Source organism: Physeter macrocephalus, chromosome 18 (assembly GCF_002837175.3).
Source record: "Physeter macrocephalus isolate SW-GA chromosome 18, ASM283717v5, whole genome shotgun sequence".
NCBI lineage: Eukaryota > Metazoa > Chordata > Mammalia > Artiodactyla > Physeteridae > Physeter > Physeter macrocephalus.
The window spans coordinates 108404459-108427729 of record NC_041231.1 but is presented as its reverse complement, the minus strand read 5'-3'; the positions used below and the strand labels follow the sequence as shown (position 1 = coordinate 108427729).

Below are 23271 nucleotides of genomic sequence, written 5' to 3'. Positions count from 1 at the left end.
AAATAAATAAATAAATAAATAAATAAATAAATAAATAAATAAATAAATAAATAAATAAATAAATAAATAAATAAATAAATAAATAAATAAATAAATAAATAAATAAATAAATAAATAAATAAATAAATAAATAAATAAATAAATAAATAAATAAATAAATAAATAAATAAATAAATAAATAAATAAATAAATAAATAAATAAATAAATAAATAAATAAATAAATAAATAAATAAATAAATAAATAAATAAATAAATAAATAAATAAATAAATAAATAAATAAATAAATAAATAAATAAATAAATAAATAAATAAATAAATAAATAAATAAAGATGACTGACTAGGACCATCCTCCTTTGAAAAATGTAAAATTGCTTTTCTCTTATAAATAGATGAAATACAAGTTTATTAATATCTACCTGACAGTGTATTTTAAATGAAATCAAGAAAAACAGTCCAAGGAATTGATAAAACTACTCCTTCTGAGAAGTTCAGTACCGGGAAAGACTACTGACTTGGATGTCTCTCTTCAAAGGTGGAGTTCACGCAACTGGCATCTGTTTCGATCAGAAGCAGATGCGATAGTGTGCCAAAGTACCCCATGACCAGGGCGCAGAAAACCTGTGGAAGACAGGCACGAGAGGACAGCCGTGTCACTGGGTGTTACCACCTGTGTTCCACATTCGAGAAGAGAAGAGATTTCTAGAGTGTCCAACAAACAGCACCAAGAATGTGATGCTCGTAAAGGCGCCCTCAGAATTCTGCAAGCCTCAGTCTTCAGAATAATTCTGGAAAGGTGAAATGACATTCAGAGACCTTTGGTGTTAGGATTTTCTCATTTTATACATAGATACAAAATTTTATAATATTCTAATTATTTCTAAATGGGTAGTCCACATGTTATTTTTGGTAACCGTTTTCTTATGTAATCAACCGAACTTCTCTTCTTTAACATTAGCTGAATTAAGAGACAATTCAATCCGACATTCTGTTGAAAATACCTACCAGGGTAAAAACTAAACTGTAAATTAGTATTTTACTTGCTTGAGTAATTTCCGCCAAGGTGTTTCTCATTCACCAACCAACTGATGGACAAGTCTGTCAGGGAAGGATTTCTCTGTGCTGGGCACCACCGAGGGCTGCGGGCACGGACGGAGGGCGGCCTGGGGGCCTGGAGACAGTGGGGTGGGGCTGAAGGGGAGCGTGGGAGGGGGCGAGGGCCTGAGGGTTGGGGCCCCCCACCTCCAGAAACCAGAGGCAGGATGTGGGCTGCGGAGGGAAAGACGTCTTTGAGTCCCCTTCCTTTTCTACAGACCGTCTCTGTAACTGACCCTTGAACTGCTGGCCGCGGTATTTTATTTGCAATAGGAATGAATACTTCGATTCTGAAGTAATTCTGCTTCCTTGTTTATTAATGGGACAAAACAAGTTTTTGTTTGCTGAAATCAGCTCCTAACTCTTGTCCGCACACCCAGAGCCAGCCACCTCTTGCTGGAAGTTCACGTCTGGTGCTTTAAAGGAGAACGGCGTCTCCCCGCCCTTCTGGTTTGAGTGGGGCTTCCCAGAGGGAGGGACAGCCTTCGTCCACCTTTGGCGGGGTCAGCAGCGCATGGGGGTTTGTCCCCTGCTTCTTCGCTACCCCTGCCTGTGGGAGGTGGCGAGCAGGCAGAGGGGCTGCTTCTTGGAGGGGCTGGGCGAGGGGTCTGGGCTCTCACTCTGACCCTCCAGCAACGGCCTTCTCACCTACTGACTCTTGCGTCTTATTCTTCAGTCGGTTCGAAATTCGGACAGAGAAGAAGACTGTTATTCATCGGGATTCCCCAGGCCCCAAGATTCAGACGGTGTTTTTCCTTCTTTCCCTCTGTGCAGGTGGAGGTAGCGATGGGGCCAGAGTCCCTTCTTTCCCCTCCTCCCTGATACTGGACACGACGACTCATCTATCAGGAGGATCCAGAAAGCAGGATCGCAACAGCCCTGTTCCAGCATTTAGTAAACTCCCCGAGAACTTTCAGAAAAAGTTTTTCCCTACGCGTGGTTACAGTTTAACAACTAATGAAATGAATGTTTAAATGGAGGTGCTGATCTGATGAGATAAATGGCAGGCAGCCTGGCCACTACCTCAGAGTTCTTCATGCTAACTAAGTGCGATTAGTTAGAGGTAAGTGCAATTAGCTCGCTGAAATACAAGGATCCAGTTAAAATCACAAGAGTATTAGGAGAAAAGTGTTGGCAGAAGAAAACATACAATAACCAATCAGGATAGTCTTCGCATGGCAGTGGAAATATATTTTCTTTAGGTAACTGCAAAGACATGATGATAACTTAAAGAAAACAGGAGATGATGAGACGGTCAATGAACAGCACATAAGTTATTTCTCACATTCCCTCCTCCCCCAATAACGCACTGGATTTTAACTTTAAAGGATAAAAAAAAAAACCTCAAGGGCTCCAAGATGATATAATTTTTAAAAATAAATGGATATAAAAATCACAAGAGAATGATGGATCTATTTTAGTTTTTTTGCCACCTCATGCTGTGATCTTGTTCACCAAAACACCTGCCCTCACACATACCGCCAACCACCACATAACCAACAGAGAAGCATGCACCACAGGTACAGACGCCAAGGTTACCACGTGGTCTCGGGAGCTGCCCTGGGGGACAGGGCGGGGGGCAGTGCTGGTCCCTCCTGAGTCCCGCCCGGCTCTCCTTTGTGCCACTGGGAGCAGAGGCCACAGGACTTGGGGGGGACACGGGTGCATCCCAACTCCTCCGGGTCAGAGCCACCATCTCACCTCACACGCAGCACCACCCTCAGCTTCTCTACCACATTTTAACCTTGGAAGCAGGAACAACTCAGGAAACGTGCAGAGTGCCTCGGATGTCACAGACTTGATAATACTGGCTGAATTTGTGAATGAAAAGCAAATTCTCTATCTGTCCATGGGAGGAATATTTTATTACAGACTTTGAGTAGTCTCAGTATTCCAAATACTGGATCTGACATACGACTGACGTGGAAATCGTTCTGCTCCGGGTTCCATGCATCCCACACAAGCAGTCGGCCGTCCACGCTAACAACCGGCACTCCACTCACTCACATCACCGATGACATAAATGTCTTCCCTCCTCCTGATTATGTCAATGACTACAATTAATAAAAAAGCCTTCTGAGTTAAAAATCAGTTAAGGCCTTCCCTGGTGGCGCAGTGGTTGCGGGTCCGCCTGCCGATGCAGGGGACGCGGGTTCGCGCCCCGGTCCGGGAAGATCCCACGGGCGGCGGAGCGGCTGGGCCCGTGAGCCATGGCCGCTGAGCCTGCGCGTCCGGAGCCTGCGCTCCGCAACGGGAGAGGCCACAACGGTGAGAGGCCCGCGTACCGCAAAAAAAAAAAAAAAAAAAAATCAGTTCAGTACTTTTACCTTTATAAAAATGGTTAATTTTAAATTCATCTATTAAGTATCTCTAGGAATATATGTAAACTTGAATGCCTTTTAGATAGAACACCAATATTTACAATATTTAAGAGAAAATTTTAAGAAAGATTCTTTTTCTTATTTAATATGTTTTAAAGATATGAACTTCCATGTGTATTCGTAAATGAAGACTAAGACTCTTCTCAATTTAGCTAAAACCTATCAAATGCAAATACTCAGAGCTCTTAATAACTGCAGATAAGAATAACGACACAGTCAGTTAAGTGACTCAGAACTAACCAGAATAATCTTTCCTGACATATATACAAATAAAGAGGTGATAATTTAAATATCCAACTGTCAGGTTAAAAAAGCATAGCTATGGCTTTAACGAATACCTCTTCTTGAATCGTGAAATTAATCAACTGGATTTAAAAAAAAATCACCACAAACAGTATCAGAAACTAAATTTATTGCTAACTACAGCAATAAACAATCGGTTACCTACGTGATTTGTAAAATTCAGTTTTGGATGAAATTTTGGAGATGAAAATTCTGAAGATAATACTAAAGCTGTTAATCGAAATTACTTTGGAAGACTGAAGTCAAACTATTTTGGCTGTTCACCTTACACGAGGTCTCAAAAGTCCAGTCATCTTTAAAGAAACTAAAAATCACTATATGACTATGCGAGACTGAGGTTCAGTTGGGGATCACGAAGTCAAAGCTACACCAAGAACAGAACTAAATACAGTTTATAAAAGTGAAATCAAAACCAACCATTTCCAAGAGGCTTTGGAACCAGAGAAATGGTAAATGAATGGCTGACAAAGCAGTGGTGTGTGCGTCTGCTCGGGAAGTTTATCTGAAAGACAGAGCCACAGGCCTCAATGCCACAAGGCCAGCAGAAGCTTCATTTTGTATACAAAGTGGCCCCGATAACGATGACATCATTTTGTATCATCATCACTCACGCCGAGGCTGCGAAGATGGGAAGTGGCAGAGAAAGGACCCCAGGCCCCTTCAAGGCAGGGTCCGGACAGTCTGAGGCAGCCACCCACCTGGAGGCAGTGGGACCCAAGACCCTGAGAGCCTGGAACTGCCCCTCCCACACCCTCGTCCTCACCAGGATTGAGCCACACACACCTCAACTGTCCCTGAAGAGCACAGCGACGCTGCACAGCACTGCTCACGTGCCCGGTATCCCTGACGTGCATGTTTTAATTCAAATGCAACTGCTCGAGATTTAGGGATTGCACAAAGCTTCCACAGGAGGCAAGTGCTAACATGCTCACTTCGGTTAAACCAATATGAACACCCACTGTGTACTATTTATTAAAAAGTGAACAAGAAGATTAATGGAAAGGAGAACATCACGATTTACTTTCCTATCGGAAAAACAACTGAGAAAAATCACTGTGAACCACAGAGCAAGTACTCAGAAGATAAACTGAGGCGTGACCCGCACGTTACTGAGGCTGTAACCTGTGAACTCCCACCCTCAGCTCGCAGCACAGGAGCCGGGGGCACAGTGACCGCCCACGTGCAGGACTCAAGAGCAGGCCGGGGGGCGGGGGGCAGGGAAGCCCCCGGAGGCGGCACGGGAAGGGCCGGGAGCAGGACGACAGCGGCAGCGCCGGGCCCAGAGGGTAGGTCTGAGCCTGAGGCGAGGGGTGGCCCAGAGGGTTGAGCAGGGGAGCGGCGGGCGGGCCTGGCAAACAGGTGAGCGGCCGGGAACAGGAAGACAGGTGCGGGCTCCGGCGACACGGGGCATCCTGGTAGGAGCCGAGGGTGGCGGCCACAGAGAGGAGCGGGAGCCCCGGCGGGCCTGGCTGGTGAGGAGGGCGCGGAACGTCCTGGGGACGCCAGGGTGCAAGGCTAGGCATGGGAAGGAGACTGAGGGCCGCCCACCCGCAGTGGGACCACAGGGGCCGCAGGAGGGTCCCCTCTCCCGGGGGAGGGAGCAGCCGGGAGCACTAGATCACGGAGCCCCAAAGCGAGCATGTCCGCGGATCCAGCCACGGCTCAGAGGTGGAGGCGCGGGGCTGCCAGAGATGCCGGGAGGACACGAGAGGGCATGGGGCCTCACATGGAATCGCTGAGGAACCACCCAGCCGACTTCCTGAAGCTGGGCTGTAAAGAGGAGTGTGACGGGGCTGTGAGTACCGTTAGGGGGACCAGAGCTTAGGGTTCAGGGCCTGATGTCCTAGCCGCCCCTCCCCGACCCTCAGGAGGTAATAAGTAATTTGTTTTAGGATAGTTGAAATTTAGAAGATGGTAGTTAAGTATTAAGTGATAATCATAGGCGAGGCACAGGTGTTACAGGCACACAAATGACTGAAACTGTCTGCAAGGAGTTAAAACATTTAGGATGTGCATGTGTGTGCACGTGTACATACCTATGTGCGAGTGTGTGCACGTGTGCAGGGCCTGCCATATAACGACTCCTTCATTTGTGAACTGGGGATTGGTTAACCGCACAAGAGCTTGGTGCAGTAGGGCCCATGTGAGGTAATTCATACACGTCACAGGGGAAGGAGAGAGGCCCCCAAGGGGAAGCAATAGCCAGGCTAGTCTGCAGAGGCTAGGGGCCGAGCAAAGACCACAGCTGACTACTGGGTATTGTTCCTTTGAGGAGAAAATGGAGAGATTTTATTGAAAAACATTCTGCGATCTCACCCTTGGAATTCTGAACCTTTCAGTCACTGCTCTATAAAAAACTTAAATGACAAGAAGTCTGGGAATGTGAAAGGAATCTCCTCACATCTTTGTTTAAAAATTTCCCCAAAACAGGGAAATAAAAAACAGATACAGAAATACATCTATTACGTTCGTGTACTGAAGAGTTACAAGAGAGATTAAAAGGACCCGAAAACAACCTTGCTCACACAGGGGAACTTCCTGGGAAAGCACTTGAGTGGGAGGGGGCCCCGAGCGGAGCAGGCGCGGGCCCGCCGGGAGTGAGGCGCGGTGCTGGTGGTGGGGGGCAGCGAGGACAAGGGCATGGCTCCGTGGGAGCTGCAAGGGGTTCCCAGCCACTGAACAAATCTTCACGAGCAGGGACCACGCACCATGCAGGAGTCTAGACGAGGGAGACATAGAACCCGGGAGGCAAGATCCTCTGTTTGTGAATTTGCAAATTCGTGATAAACTTTTGTGGTGGCATGTCTCACCTGAACTGATAAGGATCTTGTTATCACTCCTAATCTAATATTCACCTATTTCTCTGCAGGGATCTCTACCGGGGATATAACATAATATGTGGTATGTGCACTATGTTACCTTCCTGAAGTCCAAAGATATTGAAACTCCCAGAGTCATCTAGTCCAAGAGTTTTGAAAAGGATGGTAGATCAAAAGTTCCAGAGGCTGCTGAGTTCAAAAGTCCCAGAGGTCTGTTCACGTGGAGTCAGGAACCCGGCTTACACAGAAGGTGCATTTCATCACCCACCCTGGATAACTGACCACTCCCCACGACCTCACGGATTTGGCTTTAAGAAGCTCAACCAACAAAAAGGCAGGTGCTGGAACCACACGTACAGCCTTCTCCCTTGTAGATAATTATCTTACACATAAAATACACGTAATTCCCACAGGTTAAATCTAAAACGCCATGCCTACTCTCCACTGGCCGTGTCACCTATGCAGGGTGGATGGCTGGTGTCCTGATATTTAAGTAGAGGCCTGAGGACAAAAGGATGCCTGAGGGAGGATTACTGTCTAAGCAAAGGGAAGGACTGGGGGAGGAATGTGGGAAGTCTGGGCCACAAGAGGCCCAGTGTGCTGGAGGCGGCTGGAGGGGCCGCGGGGGGTGGGTGCCGGACTCAGCGCTGTCCGCTCTGTGGATTTTACCACGAGTGAGCAGGAAGATGCTGCAAAAATTTTAAGCAAGTTACTGATAGGCTCTGACTTAAACTGTAAAAGGATATATTTGGGATGTGAACTGTAATCCAGTTTGGACACAGAAAAACATGGGTACACAGGACTAATGGCATTACAGGAAAAAGATCAACTATGGTCAGCTGTTAAGCACAAGGCTCCTATGTCTATCATGACGGTGATTTCAGGAATTAAATACCTGCAGTCACATAAAATATTACTGATTTAATGATTCTGGCTCTTAGCTTAGAATTTTGGCATCACTGTATCGTTACCCCTAATATGAAAAATAACAATAAAAACCAAAGGTATTAAAGAGTAAACAAGGTTATCACCATCTAATAAAAGCATCACACAACAAAAATGACAGGTGATCACAACGATTAGTTGAAAGAATGAAGGTAACAACCTGCCAGCAGGTCACTGGTACAGCCACACTCACCTCGAAGAACCGACGTCTAATATGAACAGAACCATTTTCACATCACGCTACATCGACATAATGATGTTAGTAGGTTGCTTGGCTTCATGTATTCTACAGTACTTCATACAAAGAAACAACTATTTGATCAATCAAAAAGTTTATTTCATTCAACAAGCAATAGGTAGTTCTAAAATATATATTATGAAGTGATTTAAGTGACTTTCATTTGACGTCAAAACGATAATACTGGAACTGTCAGTCATCCTTCTCCAGTTGAATTTTCTTTGCTAAATTATTATAATAATCTTACTCCCATATGTTTTCCTTGTATCTTTCACCTTTTTGGCATCAGTAATTGGGTCTTCCATAGAAGCGACCAAACGTCTTAAGTAAATTTTTTGATGAAGGTTGCAAGGTCACTGCATAAAACTGTCACTCACAGTCTATTATTTCTATGCAGTAAAGAAATATCATAGGAAGCAAGTGTGCGTTACTGAGATGATCACACATTATGAGGTGTAATTAATTATTCTCTGGAATTTAAGAATATCTTTAACCATTTTAAGTACTAATAACCCCCAGTTATCAAAAAATGGGTAAGCTAATAAAAATTTAAATCAACCCCTCAGTAAACATGAAAAAAAAAATGGGAATAAAAAGAAAAGTATCTTAAGCCTGTACTGAGAAAAGGAAATCCATATTTACCCCTCTGGATGCATCTGGAGACTTCAGTAACCTCAAACCACCCACCTGTCGGGGGCAGGCAGTCCTTCCAGTCGAAGTAGCCTGCGTAAATTCCAGGTTCTAAGGAGCCAACGATGGGGTCTGCCTTCAATTCAATGTAGTTTTCAAAGAGTCTTTGGTCCAACTCTTTCAGTGAGGCCATGCTAACCTATAAACACAAATAAGAGTAATTATGAGCTGTCTGCTTGAGGGTGAAGAAAAAAGTAAAACAATGTAAATAAATACTTCAGTAGATTTTAACAGTTTTTATCAACTTCCTACAAAAAGGCAAGATTTTTATTTTACTTTCAGTAATAAAGACCACTCTAGTGCAGCTGTGTAACAAGATAAGAATTAGTCTTCTGTATAGACCAGGGGCCGTCTTCACAAGAAGGTCAGCCCACGTGAGCTAGTTCTTGCTGGAAGAACGGGTCAGTGTCAGCCCTGCACGTCCATGCCTGGTCTCACCAGCACCCAGGGGCCAAGGACTTGCAGAGGGGGTGGGCCGAGCCCTCAACATGGGAGGGGTGAGAATCTGGGGAGTGCAGGGTTGGGGCCGGGACTAGACTGTACTAGAGGTCGTAGACCATACAATACAGCATGAAAAGATACCAGGGAAAAAGAGCACAACTGTCCTTTCAATGCACACTATATAAAGCTATCATAGTATATGTATAATTATAGTAATAACGAACACAATGTAATACTCAGTAAGAGACAGATCATCTCCCTGAAGATAACAGTTAAAACTACAAAGCCTCCGGGAAAAAGAAATTCAGGACATTGGAGCAGGTAAAGATTTTGACAGGATATGAAAGACACTAAACATTTTTAAAAGTAGATAAACCTCATCGAAATTTAAAATTTCTACTCAAAGAATATATATCTGACAAAGATATACACAGATTTCTAACATCACTAATAGAAAGGTAAACAACCCAATTAACAAACGAACAAATGAACGGAACAGGCACTTCAAGAGAAGGTACCTGAATATGAACAGCTAAATGCATAAGAAAGATGCTTAACATCACTGTTTATCAGGGAACGTCAACGAAAGCCAGGAGATGGGCTAAAATAAAACAGAATGTGACGTGGTAGTGAGCACGTGGGGCACCCGGACACTCACACGTTGCTGGCTGACTGTAAAGGAAATCCCCACTTGGGAATACTCAGAGGCTCTATCAACTTATTCCATGACCAGCAATTCCACTTCTAGGTATATAGGTAAGATAAGAGAGTACAAATGTCCACAGAAAGACTTTTACAGCAGTGCCCAGAGCAACTTTATTCATAAAGACCGAAAACTGGAAACAACCCAAAGCCCATTACCAAGAATGAGTAAGCAAAATATGTTACCTAAACTCTGCAATAAAAGAAATAAATTAGTAATAGACACACAATTTGGCTGAATCTCAGGAATGACTAGGTCTGAGCAAAAGCAGCCAGGCACAGAAGACTACAAATTGTATGGTTCCACTTTACATGAAGTTCAGGAAAAGGTGAAACTAACCTGTGCAGACAGAAGTCAGACAGTGGTGAGAGGGGTGCCCATGCAGGTGTGCCACTGCATGGGACGTGGCACAAGGAGAACATTTTATATTTTGATCTGGGTGGTGGGTACTGTGCAAAAAGTCACCAATCTATATACACTTAAGATGTATATGTTTTACTGTATCTAAGGTATACCTCAATTTAAGAAAAAAGGTTGAAAATAAATGTATGCACAGACAGGTACCAGGCAAATGAAACAATGAGAATCAACGATACTCACCTCATAAATTTTTTTGTGAGGATTCGAAATGATAATTTATGAGCCTTGTGTAGCACATTTAAAATACATAATAAATGCTAGCAGCTATGATTATTATTTTTCAAATGCCCTGTTCATAACATCTGAGAAGCACGGACGTCAGCTGAGTTCACCTGACCCTATTTGAAATGCAACGATGGGGTCTATCACGAACCCTCCACCTGAGAGTGATGGATGAAAGTTACGTGGAAAAAAGCTCTGTTAGGAAGGAAACCACAGTCCAGTAGGGCAGACAGACAAGAAAACATACGAAAGACAACGTTCATGGAATGTGGCTGATAAGGAAGCAGAGGGAGAGCAAGAGTGGCCAGGGCACTGCTAAGGGGCTGAAAGGCTTCTCAGGGGAGGTGGGGCCGGACGGCTTCCAGGCCAGCCATCTCTAATGGAAAAGGGGAAAAGGGGGTGCTAATTCAACAGTTATGTAATTAGAAATAGGTGTTCTCACACAGGTTTGAGCCGTGCAGGTCCACGGATATGTGGATTTTTTTTGGTAGTAAATACTACCGTACCGTACGAACCCACAGATGGGGAGGGTGGATACAGAGGGCTGACTCTAAGTTACACGACTGGGTGGAGGGTCAGCACCCTAATCCCAGTGCATATGTAGTTCAAGGTCAACTGTAGTTCAACAGCCAGTAATAACGTGGAGAAATACAGAGCGTGTTAGGAGGCAGCATTTTAGAGGCTTGTGATGATCTACCAGCTCCCTCTTTGGCAGCAACGTGCAGGTCAAGGTGCTCTGATGTCACACGTGGTCACGGGGGGCACGTCCAGGTACAAAACGCGGACGGCGGATGCCCTGCTCCCCCGGTGTCTACGCAGGGGTCTGCAGCTCACTCAAAATAGTTAATGAAACGTAAGATCATTTCATTGGTGTGATTTAATGTTTCCAACTTAAATTTTCTGGTTTACTATTTTAAAAACTTTTTGGAAGGAATACTTCTAAAAAAAAATAAGTTTCTCAGAAAGAAAAAAATAGCAGGAAAAAAGCCCTGTTGTTTTCATTTCAAAGATGACAGAAAGAGTGCATTTAACTGAGCCAGCTCTACAGAAATAAACTTGTCAAACTATAATCAGAATCTCTATGCAAGTGAATCTGGATTACTAGCTTCAGTCAAATTAATATATTTTTAATTCTTTACAAACAGATGGCTGGACAGTGAACTGACATTCCTTCATGTTACTGAACCATAACTTGTCAAATGTGGACAAAACAAATGCCAAGTAAATAGTTAACTTAAAAAAAATAAACCTTTAATCTCTAGTAGAGGTGGCACTATTAAAACAAAAAAGCAAGCTGTGATAAAACAGGACATCCTGTCACCCTGACACAGAAGGACTACCTAGGACTTGCTGTCGGGAGCCATTTCTCCTCATCTTCCTTCGGCCGTGGTTCTAACCCGTGACTGATTATGATCTATATATTCCCCAACTGTTCGTTTTCTGTGAATTTTTTATAATCAAGTTAACCAGCTCACATCCGATTAATCAGGCTTCACCTGACTGCAAAAATCCCTCTCCCTTTACTTGACTATAGCCTGCAGCTGACTTGGCCACCTACACAGAACCATCTGAGGGCCACTGGAAAGCACTTTACCACCACCATCTCCTACACTGGTATAATGTTTCAAATTGTACTATTTCCAGACTAAGTTAATGGTTTTCCCTGACTTAGTAACAAAAACCAAAAAGAGTTTCTGGAAATGAAAAACAACTTTAATAAAATGTCAATAGACAGCAAACTTCAGCAAGATTAGACATAACAGAAGCAGCAGTGGATGAGAAGAGAGAGCTGAAGAAGTATTCCTCATCATTACAGAGAATTTAAAGATGAGGGAAAAAACATGAAAGAAGAAGGTAAGAGACATGGAGAATATAAGGTCTGATACGATCCAACAGGAATTACTGAAGGGAGAAAAGAGTGAACAGGGGAGAATTTCTGACGAGGTAATGGCTGAGAATTTTCCAGGACTGCTTAAAAGTATCAATCAGAGTCAACGGGAAAAAGGCAAAAAAAAAAAAAAGTCATACCAAGAGACACATCATAGTTGAACTACAGAATGCTAGAGGTGAAGAAAATATCTAAAAAGTAGCCAAAGAGAGACTGTACTACATCTTTCGCAGTAATGGACAGATTAAAGACCACACAAACAAACAAAAGGAACAAATATGAACAATTCACACACTTGGTCTAACAGACACAAACGAAACCTGGTATTCAAAACTGAAGGACAATCTTTTCAAGCAAGGTAGAATATTTAAGAAAACTCACCATGTATCATCTGCAAAGCAAGTTTCAACAAAGTTAAAAACATGATATTCTGACATCAGAACACTTAAGTCAGAAACCTCTAACAAAGAAAAAACTAACTCCCAATATAGAAACTAACTGCTCCCTCAATTTGGAAATTTAAAATCACACCTCTACATACTGGTGTGTCAAAGGAAAACACACAATTAAAATTGGAAAATACAAACTGAACAATCAGAACACCATGTGTTAGCATGTGGCACACCACTAGAGAAAGGGAAATTCATAGCCTTAAATGTTCATATGAAAAAGCAGAAAGGTTTGGAAGCAGTGAGCTGTGTAAACAAAACAAGCTCAGCACCCCAGTTACTGCCTCAGAAAACAAGGGTGTGAAGAGAGATCAGTGAAGACAGAGGTTGGTTCTTGAAAAGATTCTGGCAAAGCTGATCGAAAAAAAGACTAAAATATCAAGCATGCAACATTAAGTATAAAAGGGGGTCATAACTCTAGATGCAGTTGAGATTGCAAGAATCTGGAACTATTATAAAACAATTTTATGCCAATACATTTGAAAACTTAGGCAAAATGGACAAAGTCCAAGAAAAATACAGATGACCCAAATTAACAAGAGGAAACGGAAAGCCTGAATGGTTCTTTAACCATTAAAGAAAATGAACCAGTCATTAAAAACTGTCTCACAAAGAAAATACAGCCCCGGAAAGTTTTACCAGAATTCTTCTAAGTATTCAGATAACAAATACTGTAATTCCAACTCTATATAAACTCTCAGAAGAAGAAAAAAGGAGACACTCTAATTTATGTTACAAATTAGCATAAGCTACATGCAGCAACATGGATAAACCTCAGAAACCGTACTGAGCAGAAAGAGGAGTCATAGAAAAATGCATGCCTATGGTCCCACTGATGCTATTTAAGACTCAAGAACAGGTTACTAGTAAACAACGTGTTAATCAGGAAGCACAAGATGCAGCAGTGACTCTGCAAGGGGAGGGAGGTGATGCGACTGTGCACCGAGGGGCCTGCTCACGACGCTGCATTTCTTCAGCTGCAACTTCTTCTAATTCACGTCTGCACAAGAGCTATTCCTCCTCTGCAGGGATAAAACATTTCACATAGAAATATCTGAAAAGAATTTAGTCGAGAAAAGAAGCAAACCAACATTAAACCAGTCACAATGGGAGGTGTCAAATGCGATTCCCGCACCTGAAGGAAGCATCACAAGAAGAGCAGAGGCCCTCACCCGTGCGTGCTTTGGGAGAACAGGGCAGGGCAGGGTCATGCCACAGGAGGCTCTCTGTGGGACGAGACACCTGTATCTGAGACGGGAGTTTAAGGATACTGCAGAGCGAAGGGACTTAGGGCACAGAGCATCAGGGAGGGAGGCTCCTGCGAAAGCACAGCGGTCGGCTGATGAAGGGCCGGGCCCGAGCAGGAAGAGCCAACCAGAGGGGTGGAGACGGATTCAGAGGACGGCTCGTCAGCCATCACGAGAGATGGAGGCCAGAACACCCCCAGGGCCCAGCCGGCCGACTGAGACAGGACGCACAGAAAGGGGCTGGCATGTAGGAGGAGGGCCACTGTGGTTTGGACACAATGACCTGATATCCCAGGGGAACTTCCAGCGAAGACGTCTCGTAGGAAACAGATCCGAAGCCTAGGAACGGCCCGCTGGTTAAAGATCCCGGGCACCGCTGACAAAGGGACGGAGGGAGTAGATGAGATGAGACTAAGGAGGGCCCGGAGCGCCAGCACGAGGACAGAAATGGGAAGAGGGGTGGGGTGAAAGACAACGCCAGTGGTGGAATTTTATCTGCCAGGGTTCAAGGTTTTGACTTTGGACCCCACATCCTGCCCAAGTGGTGAACCAATGGTTTTACTCACTTATGCCCTGCACGTCCCCAACTTTCCAAACAGACTTTGAGCTTCTCTCTCATCTCTGAAACAACATCTTCTATGTGAAAAAAACAGCAGCACTACGTATAACGGCCAAGACTTGAAAGCACCCAAGTGCCCAATGACAGATGAATGGAGAAAGATGAGATGAGACTAAGGAGGGCCCGGAGCGCCAGCACGAGGACAGAAATGGGAAGAGGGGTGGGGTGAAAGACAACGCCAGTGGTGGAATTTTATCTGCCAGGGTTCAAGGTTTTGACTTTGGACCCCACATCCTGCCCAAGTGGTGAACCAATGGTTTTACTCACTTATGCCCTGCACGTCCCCAACTTTCCAAACAGACTTTGAGCTTCTCTCTCATCTCTGAAACAACATCTTCTATGTGAAAAAAACAAAAACAACAGCACTACGTATAACGGCCAAGACTTGAAAGCACCCAAGTGCCCAATGACAGATGAATGGAGAAAGAAGATGTGGTCTCTGTATACAATGGACTACTACTCAGCCATAAAAAGAATGAAATTCTGCCACTTGCAGCAACACAGATGGACCTGGAGGGCATTATGCTTAGTGAAATAAGTCAGACAAATACCGGATGATATCACCTATATGTGGAATCTAAAAAAAGACAACGAACTAGTGACTGAAACAAAAAAGAAACAGACTCACAGATATAGAGAACAAACTAGTGGTTACCAGTGGTGGGGGGGAGGTACAAACTACTGGGTGTAAGATAGGCTCAAGTATATACTGTACAACACAGTGAATAGAGCCAATATTTTGTAGCAACTGTAAATGGAGTTTAACTTTTATAAGTTGTGTTAAAAAAACAAAGTTTTAACTAGAATAAATACATAAAAACAGCAGCAAAAAAAAAGAATTATATACAATTAAGCTAAAAATAATCGAATATGTAAAATATGGTACCCATGGTTCAAGTGACTCAAAAACCTTTAAAACTGATTGCTGTAAAGGACCTTCCCTGGACATATTTTTTTTTTAAAAAGAAAAAAACCCTGTCCTTTCTCCACCTCCATGTTGGAATACCTGAAAGAGATTTAGGGGCTTCAAATAAAACCTCAATCAAGCATTTAATGCCAGACTTTAAGGGCCACTATGACTACATTCCTGAGTCGGTCAAAAATCTGCAATTATCCAAACTCTAAATTAGATAATTCCTTTTAAAAGCCTGGCACCGGTTAAAATAGATGTAAAAAAAAAATTTCTTGGAATTATGTAATTACAGCTATTGCAATAAAATTACAAGCTAAGGTTTATTAACCATATAGCTCTGGTTTTCCTTTCTCAAAGGTCTCAAAGAATTAAGGATTTGTGGTTAACCTGGTGTGCACACTTAGAACGCAAAACTCTGTCAACAGTCAATGAGCACATGAAAAAGTGTTAACCTACCAAGCGGGGAAAGGCATGCAGATGAAAATACCACGAAAGAGTATGTTTACCTATCAAATTAGAAACTATAATCAGTGATGATGGCCAAATGTGGGGAGACCGGCTTCTGGAAAGCAATCTGGCAAACCGCACCAGGAGTCTTTGGAGTTGTAATTCCGCTTCTAAGAATCCACTGTGAGGAAGTAAGAAATGTGACCAAAGACTATCTTCCCCTCTCAGTAACAACAACGAAAATAACCAGCAGGAAAAAAGTTAAAATAATAAAAATGAGAAAATGGTACATCTGCATTAACAAATATTATAAAGCCATAAAACTCATCTTTACAAAAACAGTTAATAAAAATGGAAAAGCGCTCACAACAGATAGAAAAAGATACATTCAAGGTAGACAGAATTCGGGAAAATGTTTCACTTTTTTTATAACATATATACACACAGGTATATGGCATATATAAGACACCAATTATTATATATACTAAAATAAGACAGTGTTCATCTTTCGTGCATTATAGATGATTTTAAAAAATTTTTTTAGATTTTCAGTATTTCTCTTTTAAAAAAATGATAATTAGGTCTTACTTTTATAATAAGGAAAAAAAAATGCATGACTGGAAAAACATTTCCAAGACTTGAGGAAAACTCAAAGGCGCTGGCACTGCATGTGGAAACGCACACAGCACTCAGAGTTGGCACTTGCTGTACGGGTTCCAAACAGCACATCCACTGAAGGCCTACAATGGGGCCTATTTTAAAGGATGTAACTTGTAGGGAAAGAGGAGTTTGATACTCTGCTCTGATACATTTAATGTTTATTATTTAATGTTGTTTCATCAAGTCCGAAATGATATACATTAATCAACCGGCTTCATGTCCTGTTCCTTCGGTGTGCTTTCATGGAAACAATTTTGTTCTTTATCTTAATGTATGTATGGTGCTGGGCCAGAAAGCATTCTGGATTTAGCACGAGAAAATTTAATTTTGAGTCCTGCTTTGCTCTGCTGCTTATAGGTCAAGGCATTAACCTCTCCAAGCATTTTTCGGCATGAAAAAAATGGAGTTAATAATACTTTCCTTGATTACTTCACAGAGCTATTTTCATCAAATAAAACTGTGTATATAAAATCATTCTAGCTTTAAAGGATGAGTGATGATTAAACTTTAATAAACGCCTAACAAGCGTGATTATGAACGTACTGTTCCTATGTAAAACTTAATTCTACTCTTGAAGATGGAGACCGAGACAAAGGGAACTGAAAAGGCTGGTCATTTCTGTGCCACTCCTGGTGGAGCTCCTGGTGGAGTAAGAAAGCAGAAGGAACTATGCTTGGAGGACCCTTGGCAAAGTCCCCACCTGCAGCCTGAAGGAGACCTGAGAGAGGTGGGGCCCATCTGGTAGAAGCACAGAAGGCAGAAGCCCTCGGGGAGCACTTCCCTCCGAGGGCAGGGCAGAGCCCGAGAACGGATAACCAGCGGTCACGGGGCCCACGTGCCCTGAGACTGTTCTGGGGTCTGGGCCTCCCGAGCTACCTTTCAGCTGAGAAAGGAACCGTGAAAAAGAGTGGCAGTTGGCAACTTTTATACCTTAATGCAAGAAATATATTTTACTTGATTGTTATCATGAAATTAATGAATTCACTCATAAAACATAGAATCGGCACAAACACTATAAATCTAGTTTGCTGTCTATTCCTTTAATACTCAACTGAATGATTTCAAAATATTCAATTCCAAATTCTGAGTGCCAAAAATAGCCCACCCCCAGATCCTTCATATCACCTTGTCTCAGAACAATCTGGACAAAGACTGGGAAGGACATCAAAGCCTATCTGCATGTCAATTTCATTCTTCTTCTTAATGATACAAACTGAACCTAACAGATAATTCCCACTCATAACTTTGTAAAAACCTTAAAGTCTCCTTGCTTGTTATATGCAGTTCCTAATCACTTCATATATTTTTAAAATGATAAAAGATTTCTTCAATAATAATGTTAGTGTCATTATTGTTACTGCATAAAAACAAAATGCCCACCTTCTACAAATACTAACTTTCTACTGCAAGAGACCACCTTGCAGTTCTCAACACAAAAATTTCTGGAAATAAACTCGGCATTTGCCCCTAAAGTCTTAAGTCACAACATTTCTCATCAGGATGATTAATCTTTACGAAAAGGCAAGAAAACAAGACACAGCCACCCACTCTGACATTTTCAATCTTTGAAAAAAAAAAAAATCCCAATCTAGTTCATGAACTGGAACCATCATTTGTAAACAGTATGCAATCCACCAAGAGCACTTTTTGATTATAAGATTAATAAGATCGCTATCTTTCTTATTCTTTGCACTGAGAAAACTGTACTGACATTAGAAAAGTGGTTCTAGCTTAGTTTTACTTAGAAATCTGATAAACTTTTGTTCAGGAACCACCAACCTTTAATAATAACATGATTACTTCATTTTTTCCTTTTCTGCTTACTTGAAAAATATAATCAACAAAGTGTAACACTAAAAAAAACTACTCCATTGATTTATACAGGACTCATTTCTGTCCACCTTTCTACAGGCAGGACTGGAGAGTGGAGGGTATGTATTTTTCAGGTAAGACAAAGCAACCTAGAGCTGGGCCCACGTGCACGAGTGTGTGTGCACGCACGCGTGTGTGCGTGTGCTCTGGCAGGCAAGCAGAAGCACTGCTGTGGCCCCCTGGAGCGGGAGGGAGGAAGAAGAGGTGGCTCTGCAAGCTCAGGGTTTGCTGTCGGCTAGAAGTAAAAGCTTTAACCTAAAAGGAGCCAAATCAGAGATGACTCCTAAAGATCTGGGTTGGAAGCCTTTTTTTCCTTTTCCTCCCTCAGTTTTGAAAAGCTCTAACCTTGAGAGGGCTTTGCTCTAGAGAAAGAGGAGAGCATTACCTCAGTGACTCAGGTGAGCTGTGAGAAGGAGGGACCGGGCGCGGGGAGGAGCGGGGGTGGGGGGCTGAGGAAACAGCTGGGAATGAAGCAGATGACACCACCACTTGTCCGTTTAACGCGATCCCTTTACCTGTGTTATTTTTTCTATTCCCTGGAAGTTGTGCTTTTCAAAATGTTCTGCGATATTTCGGAAGGTGTGACGTTCTAGGTAGCAACAATTACTCAGGACTATCAAAAGCCTCTGTTCCTAAAACCAAAACAAATTTTTAGAAAATTATTTATGGTAACAAATTGAAAGTCTAACAGATAACGTTTATCACTTGTTAAATTTAATTCTAATCTCTTGGTGTTTAATATCAATATTCAATGTTTTGTTTTTCTTGGTTCCTTCTTTCCAGTTAACAGGGAGAAACACAATACAATTCTATAATTCTACTAATTGCTCGCTATGACATAACACACTAAAGAGCCAAATAATGTTTGACTCAAATTCCTTTTGAAATTTAACGCTGTATGGAAAAACAGATTGATGCAACACAGTAAACTAGTAAAATAGGATCAGCGGCTGTTCTTAGGAAAGGGATTCCACTTTATTGGTTATTCCACTTCATAAGTTTTGCACCCAAAAAAAGCTATAAAAATGGATATTTAAAAATAACTACCCCAAAATGTAGAAACTCTCAGAAAATAATTTCTAAATTTCTTACAACTTGAAAGAGAATTGTAATGCCATCCATAGATGGGCTCCTTCAAAAACCAGGCCTTCACAGAATTTCTTATGTAGAAGAGTCTCCCTCTTATGGGGACTCTCCCCCGGTCAGCCATGCAGGGCGCCGTTCTACACTCCCCAGGCTTCCCGCTATTTAAGGTGACTTCTTATCAAAATTACCAGAACCCCCGGGCTGATGAATCAATCATCCTCTCAGAGTTCAGAAGAACTGGCTTTCTAAATACAGTTCTAGGAATGGTACTGTCACTGTTCTTGGGGCTGGCTGAGCACTGTCCCTGCTCCCTCACGTGTGAGGGCTTCTCTGGAACGACTGTGACTAATTTCGGGCCTTGCTTTTAGATCCTTGACTAAAAACTAAGGCAGAACTCCTTCCTAGGAGAAGCTCTCACCCATACTTTGATCGCTGCTGTGTACTAATCAGGGTAACTTAGGTTAATGTCAGGAAGGCAGATGGGAATAACCAGGCCCTGGCAGGTGCACAGACCACAGGGCTAGGCTCACTGAGCCTGGATCACCCAAGAATTCCATTCAGCTCCCTCAAAATGTGTAAAACTTTCCATGTCTTTATTTAAATTTTTACTGTTTAGTTGTGGCAGAGCGTGGCCTATTTGCTGCCTTTTGTGGTCATCAACAAATATAATTAAAAGGCCCAGGAATTATTACAGTGCTTTCAAAGCAATGAAAGGTTGTCAGTGGCCTGAAGGACTCTATGGACAGGAAGTGGCGGCTAAAACAAGCCTAAAACAAATGCGCTGTGCGTCTACTCCTCGTCCACGTTGTGTGTTCAAACCGCGTGAGGTGGGCACCAGGAGGTGACACGTGAGGCTGAGGGAGGCCAGACCCCTGCCCACACCTAACTGTCACGGTTATGCGGCCCTTGTAAAGTGTGTGATATAAAGTCACCGTGACGCTTCCTCAGCCACTCTGAGAAGTGGCATCCCAAGTACCTCAACTGGTCTCTCAGCCCCGCGATCAAGCCTTAATTACCCTCCAGGCACCGCCTCCCAGCAGCCCACCCCAGCCTGCCACCCCTTCTCTGCCCTCTTCATTAATTAACTCTGGTTGATTTTTACCCTTGTAATCTGAATGGTTCTTCCCCCAGAATGGAAGAACTATTTGAGTGATTTGAAGTCTTACTCTTAGTAAGTGTATTTTTTCCTCAAATATAACCAATCACAGGAAACAAAAGTGGGAAGAAAACCTGACAAATAATCAAATTCTTAAAATTGAATGACTCATCAAAAGCTGACAAACAACTCAGATGAATACATATGTTTGAAAATAACAACTCAACCTATCCACGGCAGCACCTGCAGACTGAGGACTCCACAGCCTCCTGTACCGTTCTGGCTACCCCACAGCAGCTCTGTGGTGCGGCCATCAGGCCACCCTCCGTGGCATGCCCGAGGTTCTTCTGTCAGTAAGCAGCAGGCCAGCCAGCGAACCAGAAACCTAGCCCTCTTTCTTCTCACAGGTGCCTCTCTGCCGGATAACAGAACAAGACCCTAAGATCTCAATTACCTGGACCAAATCTAACACGGTATCATCCAATGGGGAAAAACACAGGAAGTGAATTTGGTACCAAATCTGGAACAATTTCAGGAGAGTGAAATGGGACAGAGAAGGTCCAGTGGCCAGCAGAAGTCAAGTGCGAATCATGCAGCAGGGCTCTGGTGACAGAGGAGAGGAGGCGAAGGCGTGGTTCTGGGGGAGTCCCGGGCTCAGAGGAGAACCACTGCCCAGCAAGCTGTGTTAGCTCAAGAAGGGAACGTGTGAGCACACGGCAGCTGCTCCAAACACTGGGAAGATAGTCATGTAGAAATCAGGCTTGTCCCAAGAGACCCAGAAGAAGCGTGGTTGGCCAGACAGGCAGCAAGGCCTTTCTCCACTGAGAAGGATCCTTCCTCGCATGTCCTTCTCTCCCATTCACAGCGGAAGAACAGTTTGAACTCACCACATCGCCCTCCTCAGCTGCCACTCATCCCTGACCCAGCGCGGGCAGCTGCCTCTCAGCCATCCACACGCCCTCCCACGAGGCCTGGCTTCTGTCTGGCCCAGCCTGATGCTCTGTCGGTCTGCGATACCGTTAAATATTCCTTTGCTTAAACGTGCTCTCCCACCTGTCCCCTGGATTTCCTTCTCTGATTCTTCCTTCTCAGGGAACTTCCAGGCTCTCTGCCTCAGGCCTTCCCTTAAATACTGGCACCCTCAATATTATTTTCATATATTTGGCCCTCCTCTCCTCCTATTGTTTTCCCTAGTATTCTCATCCACTCCCAGGCCTTACACTGCTGAGTCACAAATCTGTACCTAGATCTCTCTCCTGGGGTCCAATCACCCACCAGACATCCCACCTGAACGTCTCTCATTCAACACCTCTGGTCCCAAACTGAATTTTTCTGTCTTTTTTTTTTTTTTTTTTTTTTTTGGGGTGCGCGCCTCTCCCTCTGCCGCGGCCTCTCCCGTTGCGGAGCACAGGCTCCGGAGCGCAGGCCCAGCGGCCATGGCTCACTGGCCCAGCAGCTCCGCGGCACGTGGGATCCTCCCAGACCGGGGCGCGAACCCGGCTCCCCTGCATCGGCAGGCGGACGCGCAACCACAGCGCCACCAGGGAAGCCCCCAAACTGAATTTTTAATCTTTCTTTAGAAACTATTTTCTTCCTGAATTCTCTTCATGAACAGTACTGTTATCTACCTAGTCACCCAAGTAATTAAACCTACAATAACTTTTTTTTAAAAATGACTTTGATTAAACTCTATTTTTCCTAATGTAACAAATCCTTATTTAGGAATTCATACTTATAATAACTGCAGAAATTATATATGGCAGGAAATTTAGTTCACATGTTTTCTTTCTTGAGAGGTACACACACATACACACACATCATTCAGAGTAATGACAAACCAGAAAGGGTTGTGTTTTTTTGGTTGGTTGGTTGGTTTTTTAGGATAGCTGGAGTTTGAATTTCAACAGCTAAATTTACATACAGGAGAACGTGTATTGTGAATCATCACTAAACACATGCATGTGTTTAAAATATACGTGTGTTTATAGAAAAGGTGATTTGGTTTTGGTTTTGCCATGGAATTTTGTGTTCAAATAAAATGCTATTAGGGAACTTAACAACCACAACAACAAAAAATAGAGAAAAGCAGAGCTTCTCTGTTTAAAGAGGGAAAAGGGGGAGAAACGGTGCCTGTCCTTTGCCTCCTCTCCAGCTTTCAAGCACCAGGGTACCACACTCAGGATCTCCACATGCTGCAGAGAGGCGACGGAGCTACTTAAGCTGCAACTTCAGCTAAAAGATTTTTAAGTGTGGAATAGTTACAAAATTATATTTTTACTAAAACTTTCACAAAATAAAACACAGCTCCAAAGTAAGAGTAGCATGCTATAGCAGTAATGTGGTAACAAAGTATTAATAATTTAGACCGAGTTATGAAACAGTCATAATGACATGTTTTATAAAAAATGACGTTTTACTTTCTATTTATCATCTTAACATCTTAATTATTTATGATCTTACTTACAGAAGTCAAACTAAAGTCTTCATGGATACTTCCAAACAAATCAGGAGAAGAAACGTCAACGGAGAGACTGAATAGAGAAGCAAGTAAGAGAACAAGTTAAAGCACTAAAATTAAAAATGGTAACATAATGTTATATGTCAATTATACCTCAATAAAAAATGCAATGAAACCTATGTAAATTTTTTTTTTTTTTTTTTTTTTTTGCGGTACGCGGGCCTCTCACTGTTGTGGCCTCTCCCGTTGCGGGGCCCGGGGTCCCGGCACGGCGGGCCC

The 23271-nt window shown here is 43.0% G+C and overlaps 1 protein-coding gene across 4 annotated transcripts in view; it reads right to left on the bottom strand.

Moving 5' to 3' along the window:
• The window catches only part of EXOC2 (exocyst complex component 2), a 163031-nt gene that overhangs the window by 28007 nt on the left and 111753 nt on the right, over window positions 1-23271 (bottom strand). For 2 of the 4 annotated variants that reach the window (XM_007101139.4, XM_007101140.4), the window contains exons 21-23: window positions 22999-23065; window positions 18868-18984; window positions 8469-8610 (exon numbers count right to left, since the gene is read on the bottom strand). In XM_007101139.4, the coding sequence (XP_007101201.1) occupies window positions 8469-8610; window positions 18868-18984; window positions 22999-23065 (326 nt within the window). Of the gene's footprint in view, window positions 1-7920; window positions 8171-8468; window positions 8611-15879; window positions 16002-18867; window positions 18985-22998; window positions 23066-23271 lie in introns of those variants that run through there. The other 2 variants (XM_028479271.2, XM_028479273.2) reach the window with 2 other exon arrangements.